This window comes from Oxyura jamaicensis, chromosome 20 (assembly GCF_011077185.1).
Source record: "Oxyura jamaicensis isolate SHBP4307 breed ruddy duck chromosome 20, BPBGC_Ojam_1.0, whole genome shotgun sequence".
NCBI classification, from domain to species: domain Eukaryota; kingdom Metazoa; phylum Chordata; class Aves; order Anseriformes; family Anatidae; genus Oxyura; species Oxyura jamaicensis.
In genome coordinates this window covers 14674329-14702247 of record NC_048912.1, presented here as the reverse complement: position 1 = coordinate 14702247, position 27919 = coordinate 14674329, and the positions used below count along the sequence as shown (strand labels likewise).

The following is a 27919-nucleotide window of genomic DNA, read 5'->3' as shown; positions in this document are numbered from 1 at the left end:
GCTACCCCATGCCATGCCATGCTGAGCCGTGCCACCCTGTGCCATGCTGTGCCACCCCATGCCATGCCGTGCTGAGCCTTGCCACCCCGTGTCATGCCATGCTGAGCCGTGCCACCCTGTGCCATGCCGTGCTGCCCCGTTCCAAGCTGTGCCCCACGTTCCCCACGCAGGCAGTGCAGTGCGGACCCTTCCCCCAGGGAGGAAGAAGAGGCCGAGGCCGAGGAGCCCAGGGGGGACCTGTGGAGGCCAGGGGGGGTCCCTGCCTGCAACTGGCCCTGTCTGGGAAGCGCCGTCCCGGAGGAAGATGCCGTGAGGGTGCTTTTTGCAAGGATTTGTATTGATGGCGATAACCACGTGCAGAGCAGTGCAGCGAGGGGATGGGGACGGTGGGGGGTGTTATAAATTAGCTCTCAATTAATTGACAGAGAGGGTCATGTCCAATAATGCAAATGATTTTATTAAGTAAGCAGCCAACAAGCAAAACAGCGCTGGGCGGCCGGGGAGTCTCTGCTCCACAAACGGCGCACACCTCACCCCCCCCAGAATCTTCCTTTTATCACCTGGTGGTTCTGGTATACATGGCACATCCCGGTATGTTCTGCGGCTGCTGTTGCCAGGGGGTCGTCTCGGTCCCTTTGGTGGTCATGAAGATGAAGGCCGTAGTCTTCCTCTGCATTGTGACTCAACTTCTTTTCCCTTATCTGGTCATGTTGGCCCAGCATGAAGCAGGAAGGCAGGATGCTGCCAAACTAGTTAACAACTGATCAAGAAGTGGTTACATGAGCCTTGCAAGAGTGACTTTAAGCAGAAGATGAAAGAAGGGGGGAAGATGGGGGGGGGGGGCTCCCTCCTCCTTGCTGGTTTCAAGCGAATCCTTTATGTACTCTTTTGTTACATTAAGTAAGGAATTTCATAATGTCCAGCCAGGTGCTTCACAGTTTCTTATCTCCCAGGAACCTTCACTACCCCCACTCTTCGAACAGAACAAAGACAATGAACAAACATTTATTGTATATTACAGGGGGGACGGGGACAGCCAGGGCAGGACGGGGACAGCCAGGGGGGACCAGGACCATCAGCCCAGGGAGCTGCCAAGGGACACGGCCTCGCCGGGGGTCGAGGAGGCAGCGGGGGGAGGCAGCAGGGGCAGTGGGTGCGGGGCCCTCGACAGAAGCAGTGGGTCTGCTCGCCCGGTGCCACTGGTCCGAGTTTGGCGCGCTCGGCTCAGAGGTGACAGAGCTCTGACAACGCTGTCCTGCGTCGCTCCCATCTCGGCGGCCTGGCTGTGCCGTGCTGGCCCCTCGTCAGGCCTGCCAGCGCTTGAAGAGGAAGAAGAGGACGAGGCTGAGGATCGCCTTCTCAAGCAGCAAGCCGAGCCACAGGCCGGGGCTGGACAGAAAATGGGCACCTGCAGGAGCACGGGAGTGAGCGCAGGGGGTGGGGAACGCAGCCCCCAGCCCCACAGCCCCCGGGTGCCGTTACCTTCCCAGCTGGATCCCTGCTGGCCTGAGGCAGCGACCCACAGCACGGCATTCCTGCTGATGGGGTCCTGGCCCTCGTGCACCACCCGGCAGGTGAACACGGAGCCGTTCTTCTCCTGCACGGCTTGCACCACCACCGTGCTCCTCAGCTCGAACAAGCCCTCAGGGGTCTCCGTTGGCTGGGGGGAGCTCCCCGTGTTCATCTCCGTCCCATTCTCCAGCCAGGTGACGGTCACGTTTCCCGGGTAGAATCCCTGCACGTCGCAGGTGAAGCTCACCGTCTTGTTCAGCCCCACGGGGCCCTGAGGCTCAGCCATGACCACACTGGGAGGAACTGGGAAGAGAAGCAGCAGCTGGAGCCGGCGTCCCCCGACCCCGTGCCCGCGGGGGCCATGTCCCAGCCCCGGGGCCACGAGCACCGGTCCCCACCGAGCCCTCACCTCGCAGGATCTGGCTCAGATGGTAACTCCTGTTCAGCGGGGCCGTCAGTGTGGCGTGCTGCACCTCGCAGCTGAGCTCTGAGCGGACGTCGCCCTTCTGCAGCGTCACCGTCACGGTGCTGGACATGTTGTAGGTGAAGTTCGATGGCCCAGGGGTGACATTGGTCAGCTCAGCCTCAGCTGGGGCCCCGTTCTTGCTCCACCTCACACTGATGTCCCTGGGGAAGAACCCCCCAGTCTTGCAGGTGAAGGACGCCGTCTTCCCCGGCTCCACTCGGCGGCTGGGCCTGGACAGAGTCGGCGTGGAGGGTCTGGCTGTGGGAGAAGCGTGGATCCATCAGCCAGGCTCTGCCCCCCAGCCCCGGGACCCTCTCCTTGGGCCGGCTCCTGAGCCCCTGCCCCAGCCCCGCTCGCCCCAGAGCAGAGCCCATGGGACAGGGGCTGGCCCGGCAGCGCTGGCTCCTGCTGGGAGCTGCACCAGAGCCCCACTCACCCTGCACCGACACCACCGTGCCCTCGCCACGCCGATGCAACTCTTCACTGGTGGCTGTTTTGCGAAGCTTCACACAGTAATAGGTGCCGGCGTCCTCGGGGCGAACGTCCCTGATGAGGATGGTGAAGTCTGTGTTGGACACATCCGGTGTCCTTGTCACGCGGGATGAGGAGCTTTTTTGGTCATAAATGATCTCACTGCCACTGTCCCAGCCCTTCAGCCACTTCACGGGACCGAGCGGACCCCCTGCAGTCACGGTGCAGGTCAGGGTCAGCGTCTCCCCTGCAATCACCGACATCTCCTTCTGGGGCTGTCGCAGCTCAAAGCCTGGACCCACCTGGGCACCCACACCTGGGGACAGCGAGAGGAGGGTTTGGGGCTGGTGAGGGGCCCTGGAGCCAGGGCGCAGCATGTGTCCTCACCCAAACCCAGCCCAAAGCTGGGGGCAGAGTGGCATCCCTGTCCCTTGCCCCCCAGGTGCTGTGGCTGTGCAGGGCTGTGCACTCACCTGGGACACGGCAGAGCTGGAACAGCATCAGGCAGGCAAGGGGCAGCGCCTGTGTCACCGGAGTCATGGCGAGTGGCTTCATCCCCCTCGAAGGTGCAGCTTGGTGTGGCTCAACTTGGTGGGGCCCTGGAAACCCTTCCTGCTAAAGGGGAAGGAAGCGGTTTGGGTTTTGCCTCTGGCCATGGCTCCTCTACGTAGCCCTGCGCAAGCCCAGAGGGCGCCCGCTCCCTCGGTGTTTGTGCCATGATGAGATTGTTCCTCACCAGCGATGCCAGCCCACAGATGGGCGGCATTGCCACATCCACCGGCATGGGGCAGCAGGAGAGAGGGGGCCCAAAGCCGAACGCACCCCGGGCACAGATGGCCGCTCTGCCCCTCACGCAGGGCTTCGTCAGAGCCTCCCTGCAGCCGGGGCTGTCCTGCCGAAACCAGGGGCACCCCGTGCCCACCGCAGCCCCTCCAGCCCCCGGCTCTGTGCAGGCATCAGGGCGAGCGCAGGGGGGGCTTCACGCCGGGACGCGTTTCAGGGGTTAAGTCCTGCTGTGCTCCTGCCCAGCTCGGCCTCCTGCCGCCTGCCCCGTGTGTCCAGCAGAGGGGCAGGCACCAGAAGCGTTAACAGCACGCGCCCGTTTCCATTTCCTGTGCAGCTTCTCGTTTTCCTTCTGGAGCGAGAGCCCAGGTTTTTGGCAGCGCCGATGGCTCCGCTCTGCGCCGCGCTGCTGGCTCGGCTCCTGCTGGGGCAGCTCAGCCTCGTCCCAGCGTGGCTCTCGGGTGAGTACGGGGCAGCGCCGCGGCGGGGGCCACGCACGGGTGTCCCGCTTCCCGTCCCCGCTCGCTGGTTGCTGCCTCTCGGGGGGCCGGGGTGGGTGACCCGGCCACCACAGCAAATCTCTGCCACGTGCACAGCTGCAGAAACAATCCCCGGTCGGGGGCTTTCCTCCTGCGACCACCTCTGGGCTCGTGTGGGGCTGCCCGGGGCACGGTGGTCTCCTGCCGTGCCCACCGCCTGTTGTGGAGCCCCTCGGCCTTTTCCCCCAGCGCCGGGACATGGCGCTTGGCCCCGGGGACGTGCCCGACGGTGAGGGGTGTGCAAGGTGCCGGGCGCTGTGCTTGGCTGCCCTGGGGGAGCCCGTGTGGAAAGAGAGCCGGGGGCTTTGGGCAGGAGGGAGCAAGGGGCGGGAGCCGGGCTCCTGTTGCACAGGTTTTGCAGCACTTGAGAGTTTTTCCTGCCTGGAATTCCCCCGTCTCCCTCTGCAGCTCTGGCGCCTCGCAGCAATGGCACGGTGGGGAGGAATCTCTCCCCTTGCCCGTTCTGAAGCTGGCTTCCACCACTCCCGTTTCGTGCTGCTTTCTCCCCCACACGTGGCACAGTTTCTTGGCTAAGGTGCTGAGCAAGCTGTGGGTGCTGTGCCTGTGCCGGGCAGGGGGAACAGAGCAAGCTCTCGCCTCCTTCGGGAGCTCAGACCTTGCTGTGCTGTCACTGTCCCCAGGTGCGGGTGCCCAGGCGGGTCCGAGCTTCGAGGTGCGACAGCCCCAGAAGATGTCGGTGATGGTGGGGGGGGACGCTGACCCTGACCTGCACCGTGTCTGCAGAGGGTCTGCCCGGCCCCGTGAAGTGGCTGAAAGGCTGGGGCAGTGGCAATGAGACCATTTATGACCAAAAAACCTCTTATTCATCCCGCGTGACGAGGGCAGTGGATGGGTCCAACACAGACTTCACCATCCTCATCAGGGACGTTCGCCTCGAGGACGCCGGCACCTATTACTGTGTGAAGTTTCGCAAATGGGACACCGGTGATCAGTTGTATCAGCGTGGTGAGGGCACGGTGGTGTCGGTGCAGGGTGAGTGGGGCTCCCAGCCCAGCACGACCCCACTGTGACCACCCCAGCTTGGCCCCAGCCCTGCCTGCGGCCAGGCCCACGCTGCCCCGCGCCCACCACCCTCTCCCCGCTCCGCCTTGTGTCTTCGCAGAGACTTCTCCATTTCCCAGCGTGGAGGTTGCAATTGCCGTGCTCTTCTTCCTCCTCCTTATCTTCATCCTCGCCTTCTGCGTGTACCACAAGAAGCGGCGGGGTGAGGGGCAGAGCCAGGGTGCAGCCGGGGCACCCGCACGCGGCTGCTTACCCACCCGTGCCCCGTGCTGTGCAGGGAGCCCTGGGACCCCCAGGTTGGTACCCCCACCTCCTTCCTCTGCACCCTGAAGGCGAGCAAACAGCCTCACCCCCTGCCTCCTGCTTTCTGCTCCCCGCCCCCCCGAGCACTAATCTTGCCCAGAAAAGCTTTTTCATTCCCTGGTGCCTTGCTGTGCTGCATTGCATCCCTTGTGTCCGTGGCCGGCTGGGGTTTTGAGGCCAGCCCGGGCGCTCAGAGCATGGGTGCCATGCAGCTGTGTTCTGGGGAGTCTCGCTGAAATTCGGGAGAGAAATCGTGCCCTTGTGCACTGTCCCTGTGTGCTGTCTGCCGTGGGCATGGTGGGGAAGGCAGCTGGCCGGCCCTCGCTCTAACAGCCCTCCTTTCCCCCAGCAGCGAAGTCCGGGATGCAGAGACCCCGAGGCTGCCCCCCCAGGTAGGAGCGAGGTGTGGGTACAGGGCAGAGCACCCAGCCCCGATGCCCTGACGTGGGCGAGCTGCTGGGTACCTGCGCCTTTGGCCAGGAGCCCCGGGGATGCCGCAGCCCAGGGGCCAGGGCAGGCGCTGGGCGAGCAGCAGCTGCTGCAGGGGGGCTGTGCGTCGCAGTGAGGGGCGGCTGTGTGGCTGTGGCAGTGCCGTCCCAGTAGGAAGCTGCCGTGAGGGTGCTTTCTGCAAGGTTCCCTACTGATGGCATTAACCGTTTGCACAGCAGAGCAGCGAGCAGGACAAGGACGTCCACTACGCCGACCTGCAGCCCCTGCCCGAGGCGGCGCGGCGCAGCCGGAGCCCCGGTGCGGATCGCTCTGAGTACGCCAGCATCAGGGGAGCTGCCAAGTGACGCACGGCCCCGCCACGGTCCCACCGGGGGCTGAGGAGCCAGCGCCGGGGGAGGAAGCAGAGACGTTCCTGAAGGGCACCAGAAAGAAGAAGTGTATCTGTCTGCGCTGCGCAGCCGGCCCGAGTCTCAAAACTCTCCTAATTCATTCCAGTCTCGGTGGCTGTGTCGGGGGGGGGGCTGGTTCAGTGCCCGAGCTGCCCTGCCCAGGCTCTCAGAGGCCACCCCGGGGACCAGCAGCCACCTAGAGTGCAGGATCAGGGCACTGTGCTGAGCATCTCTGCCTTGTGCGAGCCGTGCGGCGCCGACGGCTCCGCGAGGACTTCATGCACACCCGTCTCTGCTGGAACAAGCCACTGGAACTTTCCCGGCTCAGCAGATCCATGATTTGTATAGGGTCATCATCGCGCCGAGCCCGTCCTCATTAAAGCCTGCTAGCAGCCGTGCCGCCCAGTGCTGCCGTGTGAGAGTGAGAGCAATGCTCCTGGCCTGCGGGGTCCTGAGACACCCGGGGCTTCCGCAGCCCCGTGCCCGCTCACCGCTGCCGGCTTTGTGCCGAGCTGCCACTGCCCCGAGCCTCCCCGTGGGCAGCTCCCAAGCCCAGCAGAAGCCCAGCGGGGTCAGGATGAAACGGAGCAGGCTGGGGGTAAAGAGCAGGACCCCAGCTCTGCTCCCACCTGCGCCCCAAGTGCCCGGCTGCTGGGCGAGGGGCAGGCTGGGCACCCCAACCCCGCAGCCCCAGCACTTGTGACTTGTGACGCTCATTCCTCAACCCACTCCTTCCCTATTCTCAGCCACTTTTAACCTCCTCCTTCTGACCACGCGCCGGGAGAAGGAGGACAGGGTGAAGCGAGGCAGGAAGCCGCGTGGCGAGCCCTCCGTGGTGCAGCTGCGGCGGCCGGGTGTGCCCTGGCGCGGATCCCCCACGCACAGGCACCCCGCCTCAAACACTTCGGTTAGGGGCTAAACACACTTCTCCCGCAGAGAAATCATTGCTCCTGCCTCTGGCCTTGAGATCTGCTTGCAGTTGCCAGCTTCCAGCTTACTTTATCTGCTGTTCTCTGCAAAATCAAAAAAAAATAAATAAAAATAGAGAACTGAAAGAGGACAGCGCCTGCGAGCCTGTGTGCACAGGGGAGCCTTATCTGCGCAGAGATCCTATCAAGGGGCAAATTGTTGTGGGGGGAGAGAAGCCACTTGTGAAATTAATTTGCATGACTGAAGCAGCGTCCCAGCGCACCAGGGGACATGCCCCGGGGACAGTTTGAGGACATTTCTTTCAGGAGCACTGCCGGAGGCGCTCAGCATGTAGCACCCTGGGTATGGCGGGGGGATTTTGCCAGGGCTGGCGTAGGGCATGGGGGCCGCCAGCGCCGCCCGAGTGCCGGTGCCCAGCACAGACCCCTCTGCCCAAGCCCCAGGGGCACTCGGGGCTGTGGCAGCGGGTGAGTGGGGAGCAGGGACAAAGCTCCGCGGTCGAGTGGAGCTCACGGCGAGGCAGCAGCCGGGGCTGCAAGAGCTGCCCGGCCCCATGCTCGGGGAGAACCTGAGGCCTCTGCGCGGGGACGGTGCTGAGAGTCACGAAAACGATCGCGAGCAGGAGTATGTAAAACGTGTGGGTGAGACTGAAACCGGGGAGAGACCTCGCAGACAAGGGGAAATGAAATCTGAGGGCATTAGAGCTTTTGAAGCACTGGGCTGAGCCGGGAGGGGGGAAATCCAGTTTGACTCGAGCATATGTAAGGCAGCAAGGAGCACGGCGCCGCGCAGCACTGCGCACCTAGGAAAGGCCCAGGTCTGCGGCTTACAGCCCAGGAGAGGGATTTGGTGGTTATTATAGGAAAATCCTTTAAGCCATCCGCCTGGGGTGTGCCGGCAGTGAAAGCACAAACAAGCACCCGAGCGTGGACCCAAGGTAGGACCGCGCCGGGCAGCGCCTCGGGGGGCGGCAGCGGGGGGTCCGGTGACGCCGGCGGTGCCGGGGACGTGGGACTTATTGCTCATCCTTCCTGCGCTGTGGTTTGTGGTGTCCCAGGTGTCCCGTCCTGCTAGGTCACACGCTGGGCGCTGGGGTGAGAAATGCAGGTGCCGGAGCCGGCCCGAGAGCTGCAAGGGCTGAAGCAGCTCGGCGGGTGCGGGCGGTGCCGGAGAGCTGGTGCCAGGGCCGAGAGGAGGCGGATGGCCGGGAGGCAGAGCAGAAATGCTGGCTGGGTGCAGGGTGGAAAGCGGCTCCCCCAGCCCCAGCCTGGGGTTGTGCTGTGCCGCGCTGGGGCCAGGGTGCAGCGGGGGCCAAGGGGCCTGGCCACGGCCCCGCCACGTGCCTGCGCTGCAGCCGGGGTTGGTGAGCACGGGAGCGCAGCGCGGGGCTGTCTGCAAGGAGGCAGAGCGGAGCAGAGGGGCTGGGGAGAGGCTGCGCCGTGGGGAGGGGTCTGCAGAGCCCCCCGCTTGGTGCAGGGGCAGAAAGCAGGGGTTAGGGAAGGGCCAGGGGATGCTCAGGGGCTAGCCCAGCACCTGCTCCGCTCCCAGCCCTGGGAGCAGGGACGCGGCTCCTGAGGCTGCCGGGAGGCTGCGCGCCTGTGCCGGAGCCAGCGTGGGAGGAGCGGGCTGCGCCGAAAGCAGCGGGGAGCGCGGGCCTGCGGCAGCAAGCACGCAAAGACAGCGAGTAGTCTGAGGGAGAGCTGATGAACGAGGACGGTCCAGCATCCGAAGCCACGGGGTGCCTTGCCATCGGGTCCCAGAGATGTCTTGGGGTCCCAGTGCTGTCTTGGGGACCCTGCGGTGCCACAGGGACCCTGCAGTGCTCTGGGATTGCTGTGCCAGGACACCGACAGGGAGCAGCACCAGGAGCTGGAGGAATGCCTGGGGTTCCCTGAGGGAAAAGGAAAGGGCAAAAGGATCTCGGGGATGTTTCAAAGGTCCCCAAGAAAAAACACACAGGTCTCACCTCCGCCTGCTGCCTCTCTGGGGCCACGCTGCTGCTGGGAGGAGCACGGGGATGCTGCATGGCCAGGGCCCTGCGCACACCGATGTCCACGGGGTGTTTTGGGGTGCCTGCAGCACCCCACTGGCACGCATTCAGCCTGACCTCCCTTTTGGGGCCAGGCTGGCAAGAGGCGGGTGGGAGCGATGCTGAGAGCAGGGCTGGGATCCAGCCCAGGGCTCAGCGCCGACGATGCCCAGCGCAGGCTGCCCAGGCGTGCCTTCGTGTGACGCCGCTGCCTGTCCCCACGCACCCGCCGGGCTCTGTTCCTGCCGTCTCGGGGGGCAGAGCCGTTCGAAACCCGCCAGCTCTCCGTGCATCAGGGCAGCATTTTAATTGCAAAGCGAGGATTGACGCAGAAGGAAAGCGGTGACATGCTTTATGCTGTTCCTGATTTATTTCGTGTCTTACTTATTGAATCTTATTCCCCAGTTTCATGGTTATTGTGGGTTTTTATTAAAGGGGATAAACAGGGCTGGGATTTGGGGTTGTCATAGGAACCGCTTCCGTGCCGCAGCCTCAGAGCCGGCTTTCTCCTTCCCCCCCATTTCCCGACGTGGAGGGGGCTCGGCTCTCTCCGGCACACCAGGTATTTTTCCAGCCCCTAAGCTCAGCCTCAGCCGTGGGGACATCAGCAAGACCCCGGGGCTGCGAGCTGAGCAGAAGCGAAGTGGGCATCCCGAGGGTGCTACTCGTCCCTGTGGATTCTCCGGTGTCTGATAGGAGGCTGTGCCCTTGCAGCTATCGCTGCTGGGAACCTCCCTGCCCTACCTGGTGGCAGTTTGGTGACATCCCGGGGGACAGCAAGGGGCAGGCTGGGGACTGCCCTTCCGGCCATTCTCCATCTTTCCTGCCACAGGCACGAGGGGACAGAGAGTGAAAACGAAAGCTGTCAAACCCATTTAAATCCGGCGATGGAAGGAAATCCTTCACACCCAGCGCTCGTTTAGCCTGGTGCTGCCTCGCCGTAGGATGTCGTTGAGGCCACGAAGCTGGCAAGGATTACGGAGGGATTTCCAGGGCCGTGGGACGAACGGGAACATCCAGTGCTGAAGGAAGACTCGCTTTGTGCTCTCGGCATCTGACGGGCCGCTGCTCAGGGACCGCTGCCAGCCAGAGCCGGCACGGGGAGCGCAGCCCCTGCATGAGGGCGGCAGGGTGGGCAGGGGGGGTCCCGCTGGCTCCGGTGGTGCCCCTCGTGTCGGATCAGCTGAAGGTGGCACACTGCGGTGCTCCTTCACCCCCTCCAGCACCCCCAGGTGCATCGTGCCCCAAGGGAGCCACGCACAAGGGCTCGGCTCAGCCTCCTGGGGATGCTCAGGTGGGGCTGCAGCACCGTGAGCAGGATTTATGCAGGGAAAAGATCCTGGGGCTGCTGCTCGGACTGGGGAGATGCTTTTGGGTCACCCACGGTGAGAGCAGGCTGAGGGGGGGGGGACCCCAGGCTCCAGCTCCTCCCGGCACAGAGCGACCTTAAAGCTCGGCCGCGCTTGGCCACGGCCGCGGTGCTGGCAGCGCCCCGAGCCCAGCACAAGTGCCCCTCTCAGGAGAAGTGCAAGGGGAAGAAAAAAATATTTAGAGAGGCAGGAGAGCTGCGGGAGGCAGCCAAGGCACAGGCTGAAAGCGCTTTCTCAGTGGCATCGGCCGCCCTGGCCCGGCTGCTCTTGGCCGTGGATGTGCCCGGGGGTGCTGCCAGCCCCCGGGGGCCGTGCTGGCGCCGGCAGCTCCCGGCACGGTGCGGATGGATGAGCCCGGCGGCGCCTGGGCCCAGGGGTGCACCGAGAGCCCCAGATACGGCCCCAAAGGGCCCTCGGTGGGGAGCGCGGCCCTGCTGGGGCTGGGGGCGCGGGGCGGGTAAGCAAGGCGCCCTGTGAAATTATTGCTTCTGACAGATCCGTTTCTTCTGCGAGGTTCGGGCTTAATTTTATAATGGTATCAGTAACCATGGCAACGTGTAAAAATAACGTCTCCCCGAGCAGGGCGAATTCCCCGTAAACATCGCCCGTTTCCAGGAGCCAGGGGAGCGCGGACGGGGGAGTCCCGGCCCTGGGGCTGGCACAATCTCACCCGGCCACCACCGCCACCGCCACCACCGTGCTCCCGTGGGTGGCAGCACCCCGGGGCCCGCTGGTGCCCGTGGCCCTGCTCCGGGCACGCCAGCACCCGGCCTCCCTCCACCACCGCCCCAGCGCCGGGCTGCTGGGACAGGTTCAGTGTTTGGGTGAGGATTCACTCGCTGACTAATTAACGGTGTTAACTGCTGACGCCTCTCGATGATGATTTCATTTGCTAATCCTTCGGGCTACCCGGAGCTCACAGCGGCTAATTGGGTGGATGTCATTAAGGCTCGCGGTCAGGAGCCGCTGCTGGCGGGCTGCGCTGCGATAAGCACTGGCGCGTTTCGTTTGCGGATTTCGCTCCCCAGGACGGAGCTCGGTGCCCTGGCCCCGGCGATGTCCCTCCTGTCCCCACGGCGGGGCCAGGGCCCAAAGGTGCTGAGCAGGCCGGGCCACGCCAGGCCAGGGTTTGCATCCACAGCCCTGTCCCGGAGCTGTCGCGGCAGCACGTGCACGCACACGCTTACACACACGTGCAATGCACACGCACGCACTCAGGGTGCTGACCCTCAGCTCGGAGGGCTCGGGCCACCACCGCTAGCAGATAACCCCGGGCCGTGTTTCCTAGCCCTGTTGGGCATCTCACTGGCCCTCTGACCCCTGATTCCTCGCCGCGGCTCTGGCCGGGATCCGGCCCTCAGCCCCACTGCCCTGTCGTGTGCCTCGGTGCTGAGCTCCGGGCAGGACGGCGGTGCTGTGCAGCTCCCACTGGCAGCTCCTCAGGCCCGCAGGACCAGCGCAGGCACCAGGAGCTTGCAGCAGCACGGATGTGCCCGACCTCGCTGGGGCCAGAGCAAACAGCCCCGAGCACACGGCCCCCGAGCTGCCAGGCTGCTGCGGGGGCAGCGACCGCAGGGACATCGACCACGGGGACATCGACCACGGGGCCACCGGTGCCAGGGCTGGTGGCGGTGCCGGCGGTGCCAGGGGCTGGCCGAGCACCAGCCGAGGGGTGCGCAGGCAGGGGCTGCCCCGCTCAGGGCTGGGCCCGGCCGTTTCGGGCAGGCACAACGCCGTCCATCCCGGCTGCGGAGCGGTTTCCATCTCCACCACGATGCGGTGGATGTGGCGGGCTCATGAATAACCCCTGAGAAAGCTCCGTTACCTCTTGGCACCCCTATAACAGCACCCGGTAACACGCCGGGGGGCACAGCGGGCCTCCCACCCTCACCAGCTCCCCATCATGGCCAGAGCTGCCCCCCTAAACCTCCACCAGCACAAATCCCCCCACCAAGCCCAGCTTCAAGTCCTGCAGCAGTCCCGGCACCTCCAGTGAGAGCTGTGACGAGCAGGAAGCGATGGGCAGAGATAGCCTGGCGTGATAAATCCCCCGGCGTTAGCATTTTTATTTTCCTCTGCAGCTGCTGCGGGACTTTGTCGGGCAGCCCGGCCAGCAACGGGTTACAGCAGCCGTGCCCGGGAGCACGCTGAGCATTATCTGCTGTTGCAGCCCTGGATGCGCTTTCATGATAACAATTTGCAATCAACAAAGAACTTTGAGAGGATACAGAAACAAAAAAAAAAAAGGCAGAAGAAAATCAAGATAATGTTGCTCCTCCCTTGGCCAGATCCTCACCCCGTCGCAGATGCTGTGCTGCCGAGGGGTGACCAAGGTCTTCTCCAGCATCGCTCCAAGGGGCAGTGGGCTCAAGGACCCCCGCTGTCCCCACGGGCACCCCGTCTGCACCATGTCTGCCCCCCCCCCCAGCACCCAGGAGCCTTCGGCCTCAGGGCTGCCCCCTCTGCCATCCCCAGGGGGGCGCAGGGCCGAGCAGCCCTGGATGCAGACAACCCCCCCACCGTCTTTCCGTGCCCCCCCGAGTCTTGCAGCCAAGGGGTGCAGGATTGGGCCCCCCTGTGCCCTCCTGCTGAGCTGCCCTGGCTTCCCGGGGTGCAGGCAAGGCTCCGTGGGATCGCAGCACCCACAGCCGGCAAAACTTCCTCCGGAGCAAGGGGCAGGATCCTGCCCGCAACCGAGCACGACCGAGGGCTCAGGGCAGCCAACCAAGCAGCGAGTGCCGGCCCTGCCAGGTCCCTCCCCGCCGCCTGCAGCCTGTTTTTCCCACCGTGTCAGCATTTCCACCCCGAACCCCTTGTCCCTCTGTCCAGCTCCCTGCCCTATCGCCTCCAGGTCCGGCCCGGGGCAGGCTGCCAGGCCAGGCACAGGATATAAAACCACCTTTCCTGCTGTGACACAGCCTGGCAGGAATTCCCCGTAGGAAACGTGCAGGGCGGCGTTAAGGACGCCCGGCGGAGTTAACCCAGCTCTAGCACCCGCTGGGTGCTGCGGCGGAGCCAGAGCATCCCATGGGAGCTGGGGACGGGCGAGCCATGGCACGGCACGGGGGCACTGCTCCCTCTGCTCGCAGCCAGCAGCGGGGATGATCTGAACGGGGCGAGGGTGAATAAACCCCACAAACGCTCTCAGAGCATCGCTCCCAGCGCCGGCATCCCTCCTCCCCTCTTCCTCCACACGCAGAGAGCAGCACGAATCAATCAGAGCTAAACTGGTCCATAAATGTCACTTTACGGGCTTCAAGGGCACCACCTGAACCTGGCAGAGCGCTCGAGCGCCACTACAATTAAGCGGGCCTTGATTAGAAACGTGCCCCTGCCCCGCTGGGCTGCGAGAGCGCTCACCCCTGGCACCCCCAGCACCGCCTCGGCCCCTGGGCGCAAGGAGCTCGGGCGAGCGGCTGCGATGTCCCAGCTGAGCCCTAAAAATCACACCATAAAAGCCTGACCAGAGCGATAGCAGTCCCTGCGAGGCCCCCGAGCTGCTTTTTGGGCACAGCCAGGCTCTTGGCACCCCGGGAGGAAGCCGCCCCTGGCCACCGCAGCTGCTCCCGGAGCCCTGACGAGGCACCTGCAGCTCATTGCCCCCGGGATAAGGGGGTGCCTGGGGGCTCTCCTCTCCCTTTTTCAGCAGTGTGGTGCTGGCAGTGGATGCTGCAGCAGGAGCACGCGGTGAGCAGGCAGGTACAGTGTCCCCTGGTCCCTTATACGATGTTTGTGGGTCTGGGACTTGTGCTGCCTTCGTCCCTTCCCCGTGGTTCGGCTCAGCTGGGTCTGTGTCCATGGTGCTCCCTGCAAGCAGGCTGGAGGTCGCTTCTTCCCCCCCCCCCCTGTGTTAGCATATTGCTCATTAGAAGTTAACATCAGATAAACTAATTTAAGCTCTTTCTGTACTGGATGTCTTGGACTAAGTTGGCATGGTACCTAATGAAGCTGAAGCTCCATTTGTTGTGCTGGAAGCCCTAAATATCAGCGGTGTAATTGGAGCTACCTACTTTAGAAGCCATTTGTGTGTTTTTCTCCGAGCTGGAAGCCCTGGGAGGGTGCTGGATCCGAAGCTCGGGGGGCGGTGGGGGGAGGCAGGTGGTCTGCACCCATCCTGTGAGCTGGAAGGGGCTCGACTTTTGGGGCTGGAGCTGGAGGACAGCGGTGCTGAGCGGGCCGCGGGGTGGCTGAGCGCCTCGCTCTGCTGCAGGAGCACCGGGCAGTGTCGCGACGTGGTGGTGGGGCTGGTGTGAGCCAGGATGTGATGGGGCAGGGGGGTCCCTGCAAACCTCAGCACCTTGCTGGGGAGAGCCATGGGTGCGTTACTGGTGGCTGTCACCTGCCTGGGGACAGCTGTGAGCCCACACCCTGCCGCTGGATGTTTGCTCAAGGTGTTTTCTAATGGTCTGCTGCCACCTCCCTTGTCAGCAAGGCAAGGCTCGCTACCAGGCCGGTGTTTGGCACTGCGGGGCAGAACTGAAACCTTTCCCATCGCGGTCACCTCCGGCCAGGCGAGCTGCTGTCATGCAGACAGGGCAGAGGGCATCAGACGGGCTGCTGCTGAGGGCATGAAAGAGCCTGGGCAAAACCAATGCTGCAAGACCTTTGTCTGGGACTGCCCCGTTGGGTGCTGCTGGGATTCAAGGATCTGCCCCAAACCCTCCCCGCGAGGTGCTGCCGCCTCGAAGCCCCAGAAGAGCGCCCATCCCCAAAAAGCCCTGCTGAAATCCTTCCCCGTCCCTCCACCCAGCTCTGAAAGGGGATGCAGGAGCAGGGCTGGAGGCACGCAGGCGCCGCGGGTGCTCGCGTGGGTGCTGGAGCAGACGGAGCCGTGCGTGACGGCCTCTGAAACACCGCGCTCCTGCTCCTCTCCCCTCGCTGCGGGGCGGGGGCTGCCCGCTCGGGGCGGCTCCTTCCAGGCCCCCCAGCACCCAGCGGAGGGGCCGTGGGCAGGAGGGGGGGGGGTGCAGCGCAGCCTGCCCATATGCTCCCTAATGGGGAGCACTCGCAGCTCTTCCCGGGAAGCTTGCGCTGCGCCATCTGCTCTGCCTCGGTACCTTCTTCTCGCGGAGCTTTTTTTAAGCCCTAACTTTCCTTCCCCAGCGCTCGGCGGTGGCGGCTGCTCGCGCGCGGGCTGTCTGCGCTCTGCAGTCGCCTCCCAACAGGTTGTCTGAGCCCTCGGCGCCGAGCGGGAGAACAGCCCGGGCAGGCTGAAACCCACCAGGCCTCCAGGAGCTGGGCTGCCGTTTAAAAATAACCAGGGGAGCACAAAAAGGGCTGCGGTGTGTCCCACCAGAACCTTCCCGCTCGCCCAAGGGTGCCCGCCCCCAGACGCGGGCTGGGAGGGATCGCACGGTGCCGCGGGGTTTCCACAAACCGCGGCTAATCCCGTGTCCTCTCCCCACGCAGAGCCATTATTTATCCCCACGCCTCGCTGCCTGTGCAGCAAGCCAAAGGGCAAACCAAACGGCTCCTCCGGGCCCTTGCTGCTTGCTCACGTGCTCGCCAGATGTGGGAAGGGGAAATAAAAGCAGCAGCTGCCCTGGGCTCCTGGGGACAGCAGCAGCCATGTGTTATCTCCCGGGCTCCCTGGGAATTGCAGTGGCCAGAGCAAAGGAGCGCAGCCCCCAGCTGCTCCGGGGGCTTGGGGGGTCCCTGGGGGTGCAGCGCAGCTTCCCTGGGGTCTGTCCCGGGTCCCAGCTGAGTTAAATCAGGGCTGGATGCAACACGTGGGCGTAGCTGCACCCGGCAGGGCCGATGGGGAGGCTCGCAGCGACAGGGACGAGAACGCGCCTGGGCTGAGACGTGCGCGGATTGACGGTGCCAAGCCACTTAAGCTATCTTTGCTGTTTGTTTACGTGAAGCTCTAAATAAAGCCGCCAGCCCCAGCGGCTGCCGGGGAGGGAAGGCAGGAGCTGGTGCCTGTAGTGGTCCCAGCACAGCCCCGGCTGCTGCCCTCGGGTCGAGCCTGGTGTGGGAGAGAGCCCTTGGCTGTGATGGGTGCTGCTGGCGGTGCCGTGGTGTGGGTGGGTGCTGCTGGCGGTGCTGGGGCTGGGTGCTGCTGCTCAGCTCCTGCCTGCAGAGCTGGTGCCTGTCCCGGGGGGGGGCTGAATTGTCTTCAGGACCTGCTGCGACTCCTGCTTGGAGCTGCCGGTGTCGTGTGGGGCTGCCCAGGGTGCTGGGGACCGAGCAGGTCCCTGGCCTTGCCGAAGCTCCCACGGGTGCTGGGAGAAGCTGCGGCGGGAGAAGCTGCGGCAGGAGCAGGCTGTGGAGGACGTGTCCTTGTGCCTCCCCTGGGAGGGACGCTGTGCCTGGGAGAAGCAGGGAGCTGCAGGGCGGTGTGGGGACACGCATCCTGGGGATGCTCACGTCCAGGCGCCCTCTTCCTTTGCTCCCTCCCTCGTCTCCACTTCCCATCGCTGCCGCTCCGTCCTCAGGCTCCCATCCCCTACCATCAGCCGGGCTCATCCTGCTCAGCCCATTGCCCCACCGAGGGGCCGTGGGGGGGGCTGTCCCCCTGCTCCCAGGAGCCCTGCAGGGATGGCTGCAGCCCTCTCCAGGAGGGTCCCCATCCTGACCCCAACGCGCCCAGCTCCGCGTGGCACCTCCGGACACCCACTCATGCACCTGCAGCGGGTCCTGTGCAGACCCCTTGGGAGCCCCCAGACCCCTCGTGCAGCCCCCATGCGCTTTTCCCCCCAGTTCCACCCTGGGCTGCGTGTTGGGGGGGGCTCCAGCCACCGACCCCCGGTCCTGGATGAGCGCCCCTGGTGCTGCCCGTGCACCCTGGCCTGGGGGGGCTCCGGCCCGGCCGGGGGGGCTCCGGGGAGGGGGGGCACATCCTTCCGCAGCCCACCTTAAGAGGGCGGCGTGCAAACCGGGCTGCCCCCCGCAACTTCTCCGGGAGCCAGGCGGGGCCGGGCTGCCCGGAGCCCCCCCCCCCCCTCCGCCACCGGGGCCGGCCCCAGTCCCGGTGCCAAGCAACGGAGGCGGCGCCGCGGCGGGGCAGGGGCGGAACGGCTCGGCACGGCACGGCTCGGAGCGGTTCGGCACGGAACGGCACGGCCCGGGGCCGCCCCGCGCCCGGGGTGGGGTGGGGGGGGCTCGGCCAGGTCGGTGCCCGTGGCTGGGGGGCTCCGGGGGGGGGGGGGGGGGGGCTGCGGGGGGGCGCGTGCCGCGGGGGGGGGGGGGGGGGGGGGACGGGGGGAGCACGGCCATCCTTCCTCATTTTGGGGCTGAGAAGCGTAATTTCCTTCTCCATCTGCAATTCGGCATTCTAAAGGAGGAAAAAAAAAAAAAGAGGGGAAGAAAAAAAAAAGGGGGGAAGAAGAAAAAAAAAAATACAACAAAAAGAAACCAAAGCCAAGCCCCGGGGGCGCCTTCTGAAGCCTTCTCGTGTCTGTTTTTCCACCCCCAGGAAGAGCCCGGCCATGGAGCTCCTGCCCCGCCGCCCCGCCTGGCCGCTGACCTGCCTGGTGCTGCTCAGCCTGCGCGCCTGGCCAGGTAAGGTGCTCAGCCTGCGCCCCGCTGCCTTCCCCTGCGCCCTCCCGGCTGCTGCAGCGCCGTGCTGCCAGCTCCCTTCCCCTCGCTCCTCATCCTTCCCCTCTGCGGCCCCGCCATGCGCTCCCCGCGCCGGCTTTGACCTTTCCGTTTGGGTGACCTAGAGCGCGCCCGTGGCGGCGGGGAGCGGTGGCCGGGGGGGTCCCGCGGGGCCCTCGCTCCTCCACGAGCAAACTTGGAGGGAGACGGTGCTTGGTTCGCCTTCCCGGGCAGATGCGGGGAGCTGGCGGGGCCGGGAAGAGGCACGTTGTTCCCACCCGTTTGCCAGCACCCCCTGCCAGCCGGGGGAGAGGCAAATCTCGGCGAGCAGCCGGAGCTGCCGCTCCCAGGCCGCCCGGAGCAGCAGAGGAGCACGGCGGAGGTGGTGGGGAGGCTCCGCTGTGGGCTGCCAGCTCGCCCTGCCAGGAGCTCGTTTTCCCTGCTGCTCCCCCCCCCCCCGTGCTCCCCCCGTGACTGCGTGCGGCTCCTGCTGCGCTCTACCCAAACGTCGAGCACCAGGGCGGCAGGATTGCACCGTGCCGGGCACCCCACGCCTCCCAACCCTCCTTCCTGGGCCACCTCCGGGTGCCCTCGGGCTCCTGCTGCCTGCTGGGGGTGTCTCTGAACCTCCCCGGGGCTCGCATCGGTCCCTGGGAGAAGCTTGGGGTTGCAGCACGGGAAGGGCCAGCGGGGCAGAGCTCGCGCCGCTCCCTGGCTGTTTCCCTTCCCTCATGCGAGTGGGAAGTTTCTCGTCCTGCCAGGAGGAAGCCCTGTGGTGGATGCTGCTTTCAAGGATGTTTCATTTCTAGAATATTTAATTTCAGTGCCGTTCATCTCGAGTGCCGCTGCTGAGGGGTCGCTCTCCTGGCCTGGTGTTTTCTGCCCCTCTGGGGAGGAACAGGGCGTTTTATGCGAACCTCGTGGGGCGAAAGCAATGCGCCGTGTTCGGGAGCGTCTCCCCAGTGGGTTTTTTATCAGCTCCATCCAAATTTTGCACCCCTCAGCCGGAGCCCCCTGTGAATTGCCCACCTTGAGCTCGGCTGAAACGCCTCGGTGCCGTGCAGGGGGAGCTCCCCAGGGCCCGTCGGAGACGTTTGCTGTCGGAGCTTTTCTTCGGCAGAGGGTTGAGCGCAAACTTGAACGGAAAGCAAATGCTTTCGACGCAGCACTGCTTGTTTTCTCAATTGCCTGATCGCAACTGAGGAGCGTTGGCCCTAAGCTGGAAACTCCTGGTTGCTGAAAGCCAGCGAGGCTTTGGCTGTGAGCTCCGCTTCAGTGAACCGCTGCGATTTCCTGCCACAAATGAATGGCTCGAGCAAAGCTGTCGAGCTTAATCAAATGTTGCCCCGGAGGGAGAACCCCTTTTTTCCAAGCCAGTGGTAGGAAAAAAACCGTCCTGGCCTCCCAACAGGGCACGAAGTGCTGGGTTGCCAGCTGGTGAGAGCGGTGGTTTGTGTGAATGCTTTTGGGCGCAGGCATGCAAATCTCTTTCCACGTGGGCTCGGTGGAGACGCTGCAGGGAACTCACCTGCCCCCGTGGTCAAACCGAGCCTGAACTCCGGAGGAGCTGGCACAGGCTCCTGCTGCTGCAGGAAGCCATCGGGGAAAAGGGATGATGCTGCAGGATGCCTTTCTGTAGGGCAGAGGGGAGCAAAACGCTGGCAAGCCCAACTGCAAAGCCCCCTTGCGAAACCTCAGCTGCTCCCGATCCCTCTGTGCAGGCTCTGCTCGACCAAGGGCTTCGGCGGCGCTTCCTGGAGGCTCCTCCGAGGAAATCTGTTCGGTCGCGGGGCTCTGGCTTGAAATCTGAATTTCTGTTAACGCTGTAGGAGGGAAGCTCACAAGTGATGGCTGTGCGTGATCCGAGGCTTCCTCTGATGTCATTATGTAAAATATAGCCCTACTACAGCCCTCCCCGGGCCCGTCTGGGATCCGCGCGGCGCTGGGTGACTATCTCGGTCTCTTTTCTCGTCTTCCTCCCAAACTGCAGCTTCCAGGCTCTTTTTATAGCCGGCACCTGTTAGTTTCCCCGGCAGCCTCCCTGCTGCAGGTGAAATTCCAGCAGGATTATTTTGGGGTGCCTCTGCCCAGCAGTGCGCGGCGCCCGGATGCCGGTGGCCAGCTGCAGGGTGCCTCTCGGCGCGCGGCCCTCCCCTCGCCATCCCAAAACGCCTCGCCCGGCGCCTTCTGAAGAAAAATCTATTTTTACCCGGACTCATCCGAGCGCTCTCGCTTGAATTAAACCCTGGCCTCTTACAATCTGTGCGGTATCAAATACTTCAAAAGGTGGAGTTAGAGGAAAATGTGTCACCGAGATGGAAAACTTTCACGGCAGCGGGAGAGCGAGGTGGTGGCGTGCTCTCGACTGAAAGCAAATAAAGGACGAGGGCTCCAGCAGCCCAGGCAGCACGGTGCCTGTGCTCCTGCCCTCTCCTTGGGCCTGCAAAAAACCCTTTGGTAATTCGGGAGCGTAGGACAGAGCAGGGGACCAGGGCAGAGCACCTGCACTCCCCTCGACCTTGGTGGCAAGAGGGGAGGGCTGCGCTCCGTCTGTAGGAGGTTTGGGATCTGGCTCGTCTGTCTCCTAAGAAAGGAGCTTTATCGGGTGGCGCTGCGGGATGTGGCGGGGAGGAAGCGGGCTTTGCTGAGCTGCTGTGGAGCAAAACCCGGTGGGAAGAGGTAAGGGCACGGGGTGGCACGCGCCCCGAGCGGGTGCCTGCCGGGATAGGGCTGCGCTCGGCTCTGGAACGAGGAAGGAGAGAAATCTGAAATCTCGTACGTGATGCAAGGGGAAGCTGCCCTCAGGGGGAGGGAGAGAAGGAGCCTTGGTGGAAACTTTGCATTCTCAAACTTGCATGTTCTGGGGTTTTCAATCAACTTCCCCTTTGTGATTTCCCATCACCGGGGGGGTGGGGGCATGGCTCTGTGGGGTGCTGCCAATGTTGGGAACTGTTTGTGCCTGGCCAGGGGCCGTGGGGAGGCCTGCACGGCGCCTCGAGGGGCTGCCGGGGGCTCCCAGCATCGCGTTAGGGCGGCGTGGTGTTAACACGACGTATCATGGCTGAAGCTCATGTATAATAAATCTCCTGCGAATCCCGAGTGTGGCGATCCGAGGAGAGCCAGCTGAGCAGAGCTGCGTGAAAATCTCTAAATTAGCACAGTGCCTCACAACAGAACTCACGGGGGGGAAAAACAGCCAAAAAGCCTCATCTCGGTCCAATCGGAGGGGCTATTTTGGAGCCGTGAAACGTTTTATGTAACGACCAAGAACGAAAGCTGCCAGCACCCGAGGCAGCACAGAGCCCTGTGCTCCCTGGCTGCTCTCGGGTGCCAAAGGCCAGCAGCAGCCACTCGCCTCGCTGCCCAGCGAGGAGGCAGAACCGAGAAATGTGCTCTGCAGCTGAGCGATGCCCGTGTCCCAGCCCCGCTCTGAAACCCCTCTCAGACCCCAAAGCAGGCGTTCTTCCCCCGCTGCCGTCCTCCCCTCCGGGCACGGCGCGTGCCTCGCCGAGAGCTCGACAGATGGAGAGAGGGAGGATGCAGAGGGAGCGTGTGGCTCTGCGCGGGCTGTGCTGGTCCCCTAGAGCTGGGCAGCTCCTGCAGCGCACGGGGCCCTCCGGGTGCCGATGGGGATGAGGATGGGGGAGCCCTGCCCCACCGCTCAGCTGCTTTTAGGCAGGATTGCAGCGGGGAGCAGTGAGCGAAGCGTTCGTCACACGGTGCGGAGGGGGCCCAGCTCCGGTCCCCACCCCACAGCCGCCCACGGGTGCCCGGCCCTCGCTGCGTTGCAGCACCCCGTGCTGATGAGCAATGGGGCAGCGTGGGCGTCGTTGGCCAGATTGGGCAGGGAGCAGATAGCAGCACGTGTCCTGGAGCGAGGCGGCTGCCCTGGGTCTGCAAAGGGGCCCGGGGTTTGTACTGGGGGTGGTGGTCGCTGTGCCTGGAGCTGCCCTCGTCCCCTGCCTGTGCTCCGTCCCTGCTCTGCTGGTAGCAGGTGACTCTTTCCAACTCCTGTGCCTTGCTCAGGAGTCTTGGGACTTCTCTCTTGGGAGAAGCTCCGGAGAAGTTGTACCAGAAGCTGTGCCGTGCATTGGCCCTCCCTGGGGGCAGGGTCTCTGCTCCGGGGCTGCTCCCCCCCCACCCCCAGCCACGCATCACCCCAAAATCTCAGGCTCTGCTTGCAGAAGCCCAGACCGTTGTGCTCAGGCAGGAAATGGAGGCTCAGCCTGAACGGCGCGCTCAGGTGTGACACAAACCTGTTTTCCACCTTTCCACGTCTATCTTTTGGCACGAGCTTGTTTTGGCATCGTGTGCCGCTACCGCGCTAGCCTTGCTGTGGCTCCGAAGGGAAATGCTGAGGCCGGAAGCTTTTGGCTGCCAGCATCAGCCCGTGGAGGGCTGCAGCAAGCTGCTGCCCTGGCCAAAAAGCCTCAAAGCTGAGATCAGCGTGCCTGTAGAGCCCGCGGTCCCGGCACCTCCGGCCAGACGGAGCGGTGGTGCAGAGAGCGGGAACATCTGCGGCTGCATCAGCGAGACCGGAGGTGAGGAGGGATCGGCAGCTGCCAAAACCCCATCCCCTCATGGTGTGGGAGCAGCGGTGGCCTTAGGGGGCAGAGCAGCTCTTTCCTCAGTGGTTCTTCTCTGGGGCTTTTGTCTCTTCCTGTGGCTTGGCGTGGAGCTGCCCCCGAGTGGGAGCAGGGTGCGTGGGGCTGGGGGGTGCCTGGCAGCCTCGCGGGAGCCCCTGCCCTGGGATTTTCTGGTGTGAGAGAGTTGGGGCACAGCCACAACCCAAATGGAGCTGACGAGCAGGCTGGGCTGGTTGCACCACAGCTCGTACAAAGTCCTTTCCAGAGGCCCGTGGCCTTCATCCGTATGCTCCCAATGCTGGCAGCTGCAGCAGGAGCTACCTGCCCAAGTCTGGCAGCCTTCGCGCAGCCGTGGCACCGCTCCCGCGCGCCGCTCACCAGCCCCGGGGTTACGGCATGGTCAGCAGCACCCGGCCGTCACTTATCAGCAGGGGAATTCAGGCAGTGCTCCCACCTCTGCGCTGCTTAAAAACCTTCCCTCGGGCACTCATTCGGCTCAGTTGCAGTAACTACAGCTGTACGTTGCCAAAATTAATACGTGGAGGAGCCGCGTGGGCTACGAGGGGCTCTGCCTGCGGTGCTGCGGCTCCTTCGCCCGGCAGGGAGCAGGGGCATGGTCGGCTCCTGCTGGGTTATTGCCCGGCAGCGGGGAGAGCAGAGCTTTTGCCCTTCTCCTGGAGCCCTTGGGGGTTTTGCCCTGCCGAGGGTGCGTGCAGGAAGGGGCACACGGCCAGGCACAGGGGCACTGCGCGGGGCCCACTGCGTCAGGGCGCCGCGGTGCGGAGCCGCTTCGAAGGCGACGGGTTTCCTCTGCCGGCGACGAGGAGGAACAGCGTCTGCCTCAGGGGCACGGGCTTCAGCTACTAGCTGGGCTCTGCTGGGGCGAGTCGGGGCAGGAATTCAGCGCACACGTAGGTGTTCAGTGCAGAATGTGGTGGTAGATCTGCATCTGCGAGGGGAGACCGCCGCTTAGCGTTCGGCATCGCGAGCCCTTGTTTCTTTTTGGCTGATGGCAGCGGGACGTGCCAGGAGGGGGAGGCAGCAGGGCTCGGCTCGGGGTTTGGGCTGTGCAGAGCGTGACACGCGTCTGTGCAGCTGGGCTCTGCTCAGCTCCTCAGCTGGGACCTGCAGGGTGCCTGCTCCCCAGGCACCCGACCCTCTGCCCTGCTGCCTTGGGGTGCCGATGCAGAGCCGCCCACGAGTCCTGTGCCGTGGGGACAGGCAGAGAGCCTGGGCAGCACTGGGGTGCCAGCTGCTGCCGAGGGACAGGCACTGGGCTGGGGGCCACGGGGCCACTTCTGCAGTTGGAAGGGACCTAACGGAGATTGGTTTGTCCCCAGGTGTGGGTGCCCAGGTGGGTCCAGGCTTTGAGCTGCGACAGCCCCAGAAGGAGATGTCGGTGATTGCAGGGGAGACGCTGACCCTGACCTGCACCGTGACTGCAGGGGGTCCGCTCGGCCCCGTGAAGTGGCTGAAGGGCTGGGACAGTGGCAGTGAGATCATTTATGACCAAAAAGGCTCCTCATCCCGTGTGATAAGGACAGTGAATAACTCCAACACAGACTTCACCATCCTCATCAGGGACGTTCGCCCCGAGGACGCCGGCACCTATTACTGTGTGAAGTTTCGCAAATGGGACACCGGTGATCAGTTGTATCAGCGTGGCGAGGGCACGGTGGTGTCGGTGCAGGGTGAGTGGGGCTCTGGTGCAGCTCCCAGCAGGAGCCAGCGCTGCCGGGCCAGCCCCTATCCCATGGGCTCTGCTCTGGGGCGAGCGGGGCTGGGGCAGGGGCTCAGGAGCCGGCCCAAGGAGAGGATCCCGGGGCTGGGGGGGGCAGAGCCTGGCTGATGGATCCACGCTTCTCCCACAGCCAGACCCTCCACGCCGACTCTGTCCGGGCCCAGCCGCCGAGTGGAGCCGGGGAAGACGGCGTCCTTCACCTGCAAGACCGGGGGGTTCTTCCCCAGGGACATCAGTGTGAGGTGGAGCAAGAACGGGGCCCCAGCTGAGGCTGAGCTGACCAATGTCACCCCTGGGCCATCGAACTTCACCTACAACATGTCCAGCACCGTGACGGTGACGCTGCAGAAGGGCGACGTCCGCTCAGAGCTCAGCTGCGAGGTGCAGCACGCCACGCTGACGGCCCCGCTGAACAGGAGTTACCATCTGAGCCAGATCCTGCGAGGTGAGGGCTCGGTGGGGACCGGTGCTCACGGCCCCGGGGCTGGGACAGGGCCCCCGCGGGCACGGGGTCGGGGGACGCCAGCTCCAGCTGCTGCTTCTCTTCCCAGTTCCTCCCAGTGTGGTCATGGCTGAGCCTCAGGGCCCCGTGGGGCTGAACAAGACGGTGAGCTTCACCTGCGACGTGCAGGGATTCTACCCGGGAAACGTGACCGTCACCTGGCTGGAGAATGGGACGGAGATGAACATGGGGAGCTCCCCCCAGCCAACGGAGACCCCTGAGGGCTTGTTCGAGCTGAGGAGCACGGTGGTGGTGCAAGCCGTGCAGGAGAAGAACGGCTCCGTGTTCACCTGCCGGGTGGTGCACGAGGGCCAGGACCCCATCAGCAGGAATGCTGTGCTGTGGGTCGCTGCCTCAGGCCAGAAGGAGTCCAACACCTCCAACACAAACGGTGCGTGAGAGCCAGTGCGATGTGGCCCCTGAGGGGAAGGGTGTGGGATGTCACCCCCCTGGGAGAGCTCAAAGTCCCACCAGAATACGGTCCGAGGACGTGAGGTCTTTGTGTCCTTGGGGGGGCTCTGCTGGGAACCCAAATGTTGTCCTTCCCGCTTAGAGCATCTCTGCACCGACCCCAGCTGCAAGGCTGCAGGGGCTCGTGTTGCTACCGTTGCCTTTGGGCCCGTGGTGATATTTTTGACCTGTGATTCACGTTTTAGACGGTTTGCTTTTCATCTACGTTGCGGTGGGAGTGGTCTGCACTGTGCTGGCACTGCTGGTGGTTGCAATTCTCTACCTCATCCGGGCGAAGCAGAGCAAGGGTAAGGAAACCAAGTGCGTGGCAGGGAAGCCGCTGCCTCCAGCCCCTTCTTCTCGAGCATCAGAGCTTCGATGCTGAAACTATTGATTTGTGTGTGTGTATGGGCTAGCATTCCTTGGGAAGTGGGGGTTACCTTGTTTCCTGAATTATTTATTTCCTAACCTATTTCTCTTCTGGCAGGTAAAAGCTCGCCATCTGCTAGGTAAGTGCAGATCTCCCCTCACTGAGTCACCTGCAGGCGCGCTGAGCTGGGTGCCTCCAGCCGCAGACGGGATGCGCTGGGTTGAGGACAGCCCCCAGTGGTGCTTCCCTGGCGCCTCTGCAGGCGCTGGGGGCACACCGTGTGCTGGGGCAAGGGTTGGGGGGGACGGGGGGGTGCCCACAAAAGCTCAGAGTGAAAGGGAAGGTGGCTGCTGCCACTGGCCGCTCTGGGTGCTGTTCTGCCACTGCTGTTCACGTGGAGGTCTGGTACTGATGCTTGGCTGAACAAGCTGACGGGGGGCCAGGTCGGCAGCCTGCAGAGGCATAGCTGGCATGAAGGTGATGCCAGCTCGCTGGTGAGAACGCATCCTGACGGGTGCTGCTGCAAGGACCTTGTTTTTCATCTGAACCGCTTCATCTGTTCCATCGCTAGAGAAGAGGCAATGGGGTGCTCGGTCGGTCTGACCTGTCTCCTTTCCCCTTTCAGGTTACATGAGCCAGAGAAGAGCAGCGGAACAACCACCCAGGTGTGTCCCGTACCTGTGGGACCCGGGGAGGGGCGAGAAGCCACAGATGTGGGAGTGTAGGGTGGCGTTGGCGCTTCCTGCGTGAAGCTTCTCAGTGTCTCCCATGTGAAGAATCTCAGTGTCTCCACGCTGTGGCCAAAGAGGGAGCGGGAGGAGAAGATGCCCTGGGGATGGATACTCACTTCTCAGCATTTCTTCTGCCTTTGCCTCCTCTCCTCCTCCTCCTCCTCCCAGGAAAGTCTGGGTTTATGATGCCTGGAACCAGCTGTGCGGTAGCAAAGGAGGCTCTTTGTGGAGGAGTTTTGCGTTCGGTGACGTGGCTGGGTGCGATGTGATCAGCAGCGGTCTGTCCGTCCCACCCAGCCTGTGCTGGCACCCGTGTGGGCGGCGTGCAGCTGGGGTCACTGGACGGGCTGGGGGCTGCTGCGTGAAGCCCCGACCAGGATGGAGGAGATGGGGATGGCAGCAGCAGGGGACCCCTGGGGAGACACCTCTGCAAGGCCCGGTGGTGGCTCTCGGCTCCTGCTGGCTCTGAGCCATGTCAGCAGCCACTAGTTTGAAGACATGGTGTGAAGTCTTAAAGCGTTGCTGCAAGATTGTCCCAGCTGGCTGCTGGCATAGCTCCTGCTGCACGAGCAGAGGCTGAGCCGTCCCGGGGCAAGCAGCAGCGGGGGGGGGTCCGGGGGGGGGGGGGGGGGCGCGGGGGGGGGGGGGGTCCTCGCTCGTGCTCTCAGAGGAAAACCTTTTGGTATCTTGCGCAGGAGTCCGACCCCAACAACCTGACCTACGCTGACCTGAACTTCACCAAAGAGAAGAAGAACATCCAGCGGATCATCGAGGTGAGCCAGCAGTCGGAGTACGCCTGCATCCAGAGCAGCCAGGCGCCCGCCAGCAACGACAACCTCACCTATGCAGACCTGGACATGGTGCACCTCAGCAAGGCGCCCCGGCGGCCCGCCCCGTGCCCCGAGGAGACCACCTCCGAGTACGCCAGCGTCCAGATCCAGCGGCAGTGAGCGGGGCTGCACCGGCTGGGGCTCGTGGGGTCCAGGTCCTCCCTTGGGGGGGGGCTTTCTTGGCAGCACCAAGTGCTACGGTACCTGTGGTTTGGGGTGGAAGTGCAGCCTTCGGTACTGTGGCTGCTCCTGGGGGCTGACTTCTGTCTGCAGACTTGATTTTTGGGGCAGCGTGGGAACTCCTTGCCTGTGGGACTCCCCCTTGGCCAAAAGGGCCCCTGAGCTGTGGTGCGTTGGGTTTTGCTTGCAAAACCCGAGGATTCATTGCTGGAGAGAGCTGCAGCTCGTCAGGAAACCCTGGCCGGGCTTGGGGGGGGAGACCAGGACAGTGCCTCCGAGCCAGATGCTGTGGGGATGCTGCTGCCACGGCTTCCCGCAGCTGGGGCCCCCACTCCCTGCCTTTTGGGGGCTCTCCTGCCTGGAAAAACTCTGGCTTTAAAGGAAGGACGTGAGCGTCCGCCTCTCTCTTCCCAAGTGTCTCTTCTGCGGGCTCTCACACTACGGCCACCGAGGCTGGGGAGGTGTGCGAGGTGCGCGAGGCCAGCCGTGGCTGTGCTGTCTTTCCCCCACCGCACTGCCTGGGGCACAGCCGCCGGGGCCCTGCAGCTCCCCGGCACCAACCATCTTCCTCCTCCTCCTCTTCCTCGGCACAGCCTTGCCCCGCTCCAGGACCGAGCCCTGCTCCCCCGGGCCCGCACCAAGCGTGCAGCTCCCTCCGCAGCCACGCAGCCCCGGCCGGGCTTTGGGGCCGCATCAAGGCCCCGCTCCCCCGGGCACAGTTCCTC

At 64.3% G+C, this 27919-nt stretch overlaps 2 protein-coding genes and 1 long non-coding RNA gene across 4 annotated transcripts; 2 read left to right on the top strand and 1 right to left on the bottom strand.

Annotated features, from left to right (window-relative positions):
- Positions 1-1027: 1027 nt before the first annotated feature.
- LOC118176561 (signal-regulatory protein beta-1-like) lies at positions 1028-3441 on the bottom strand. Of its 2 annotated transcripts, none has more exons than XM_035343594.1 (6): positions 3186-3239; positions 2923-3061; positions 2415-2765; positions 1922-2236; positions 1483-1815; positions 1028-1408 (listed from the first exon to the last, which is right to left on the bottom strand). In XM_035343594.1, exons 1-6 carry the CDS (start codon positions 3231-3233, stop codon positions 1305-1307), a joined length of 1290 nt encoding a protein of 429 aa, XP_035199485.1. In that variant the 5' UTR covers positions 3234-3239; the 3' UTR covers positions 1028-1304. The 2 variants fall into 2 exon arrangements, with proteins under 2 accessions (XP_035199485.1, XP_035199486.1); XM_035343595.1 differs by lacking the exon at positions 3186-3239 and adding an exon at positions 3303-3441 and having other exon boundaries at positions 1029-1438; positions 1489-1815.
- Positions 3442-3480: 39 nt separating this feature from the next.
- On the top strand, positions 3481-27622 carry LOC118176554 (tyrosine-protein phosphatase non-receptor type substrate 1-like). Its single transcript, XM_035343584.1, has 8 exons — positions 3481-3693; positions 23731-24081; positions 24262-24576; positions 24683-25024; positions 25290-25391; positions 25571-25592; positions 26079-26118; positions 26880-27622. The coding sequence occupies exons 1-8, from the start codon at positions 3618-3620 to the stop codon at positions 27132-27134; spliced, it is 1503 nt and encodes a 500-aa protein (XP_035199475.1). The 5' UTR covers positions 3481-3617; the 3' UTR covers positions 27135-27622.
- On the top strand, positions 4771-5869 carry LOC118176596. The gene is made up of 3 exons (XR_004755480.1): positions 4771-5090; positions 5450-5489; positions 5763-5869. It is a non-coding gene; the product is annotated as an uncharacterized LOC118176596 (long non-coding RNA).
- Positions 27623-27919: the final 297 nt, after the last annotated feature.

What these genes read in the sequence shown, in the direction of transcription:
- LOC118176561 (XM_035343594.1), bottom strand. Translation starts at nt 3,233, where the DNA reads ATGCCGGTGGATGTGGCAATGCCGCCCATCTGTGGGCTGGCATCGCTG. An exon ending in CACGGTGGTGTCGGTGCAGG is followed by an intron (nt 2,237 to 2,414) that starts GTGAGTGGGGCT and finishes CTTCTCCCACAG; the next exon opens with CCAGACCCTCCACGCCGACT. An exon ending in GCAGGGATCCAGCTGGGAAG is followed by an intron (nt 1,409 to 1,482) that starts GTAACGGCACCC and finishes GTGCTCCTGCAG; the next exon opens with GTGCCCATTTTCTGTCCAGC.
- LOC118176554 (XM_035343584.1), top strand. Translation starts at nt 3,618, where the DNA reads ATGGCTCCGCTCTGCGCCGCGCTGCTGGCTCGGCTCCTGCTGGGGCAG. An exon ending in TCTGAGCCAGATCCTGCGAG is followed by an intron (nt 24,577 to 24,682) that starts GTGAGGGCTCGG and finishes TTCTCTTCCCAG; the next exon opens with TTCCTCCCAGTGTGGTCATG. An exon ending in GCAGCGGAACAACCACCCAG is followed by an intron (nt 26,119 to 26,879) that starts GTGTGTCCCGTA and finishes TATCTTGCGCAG; the next exon opens with GAGTCCGACCCCAACAACCT.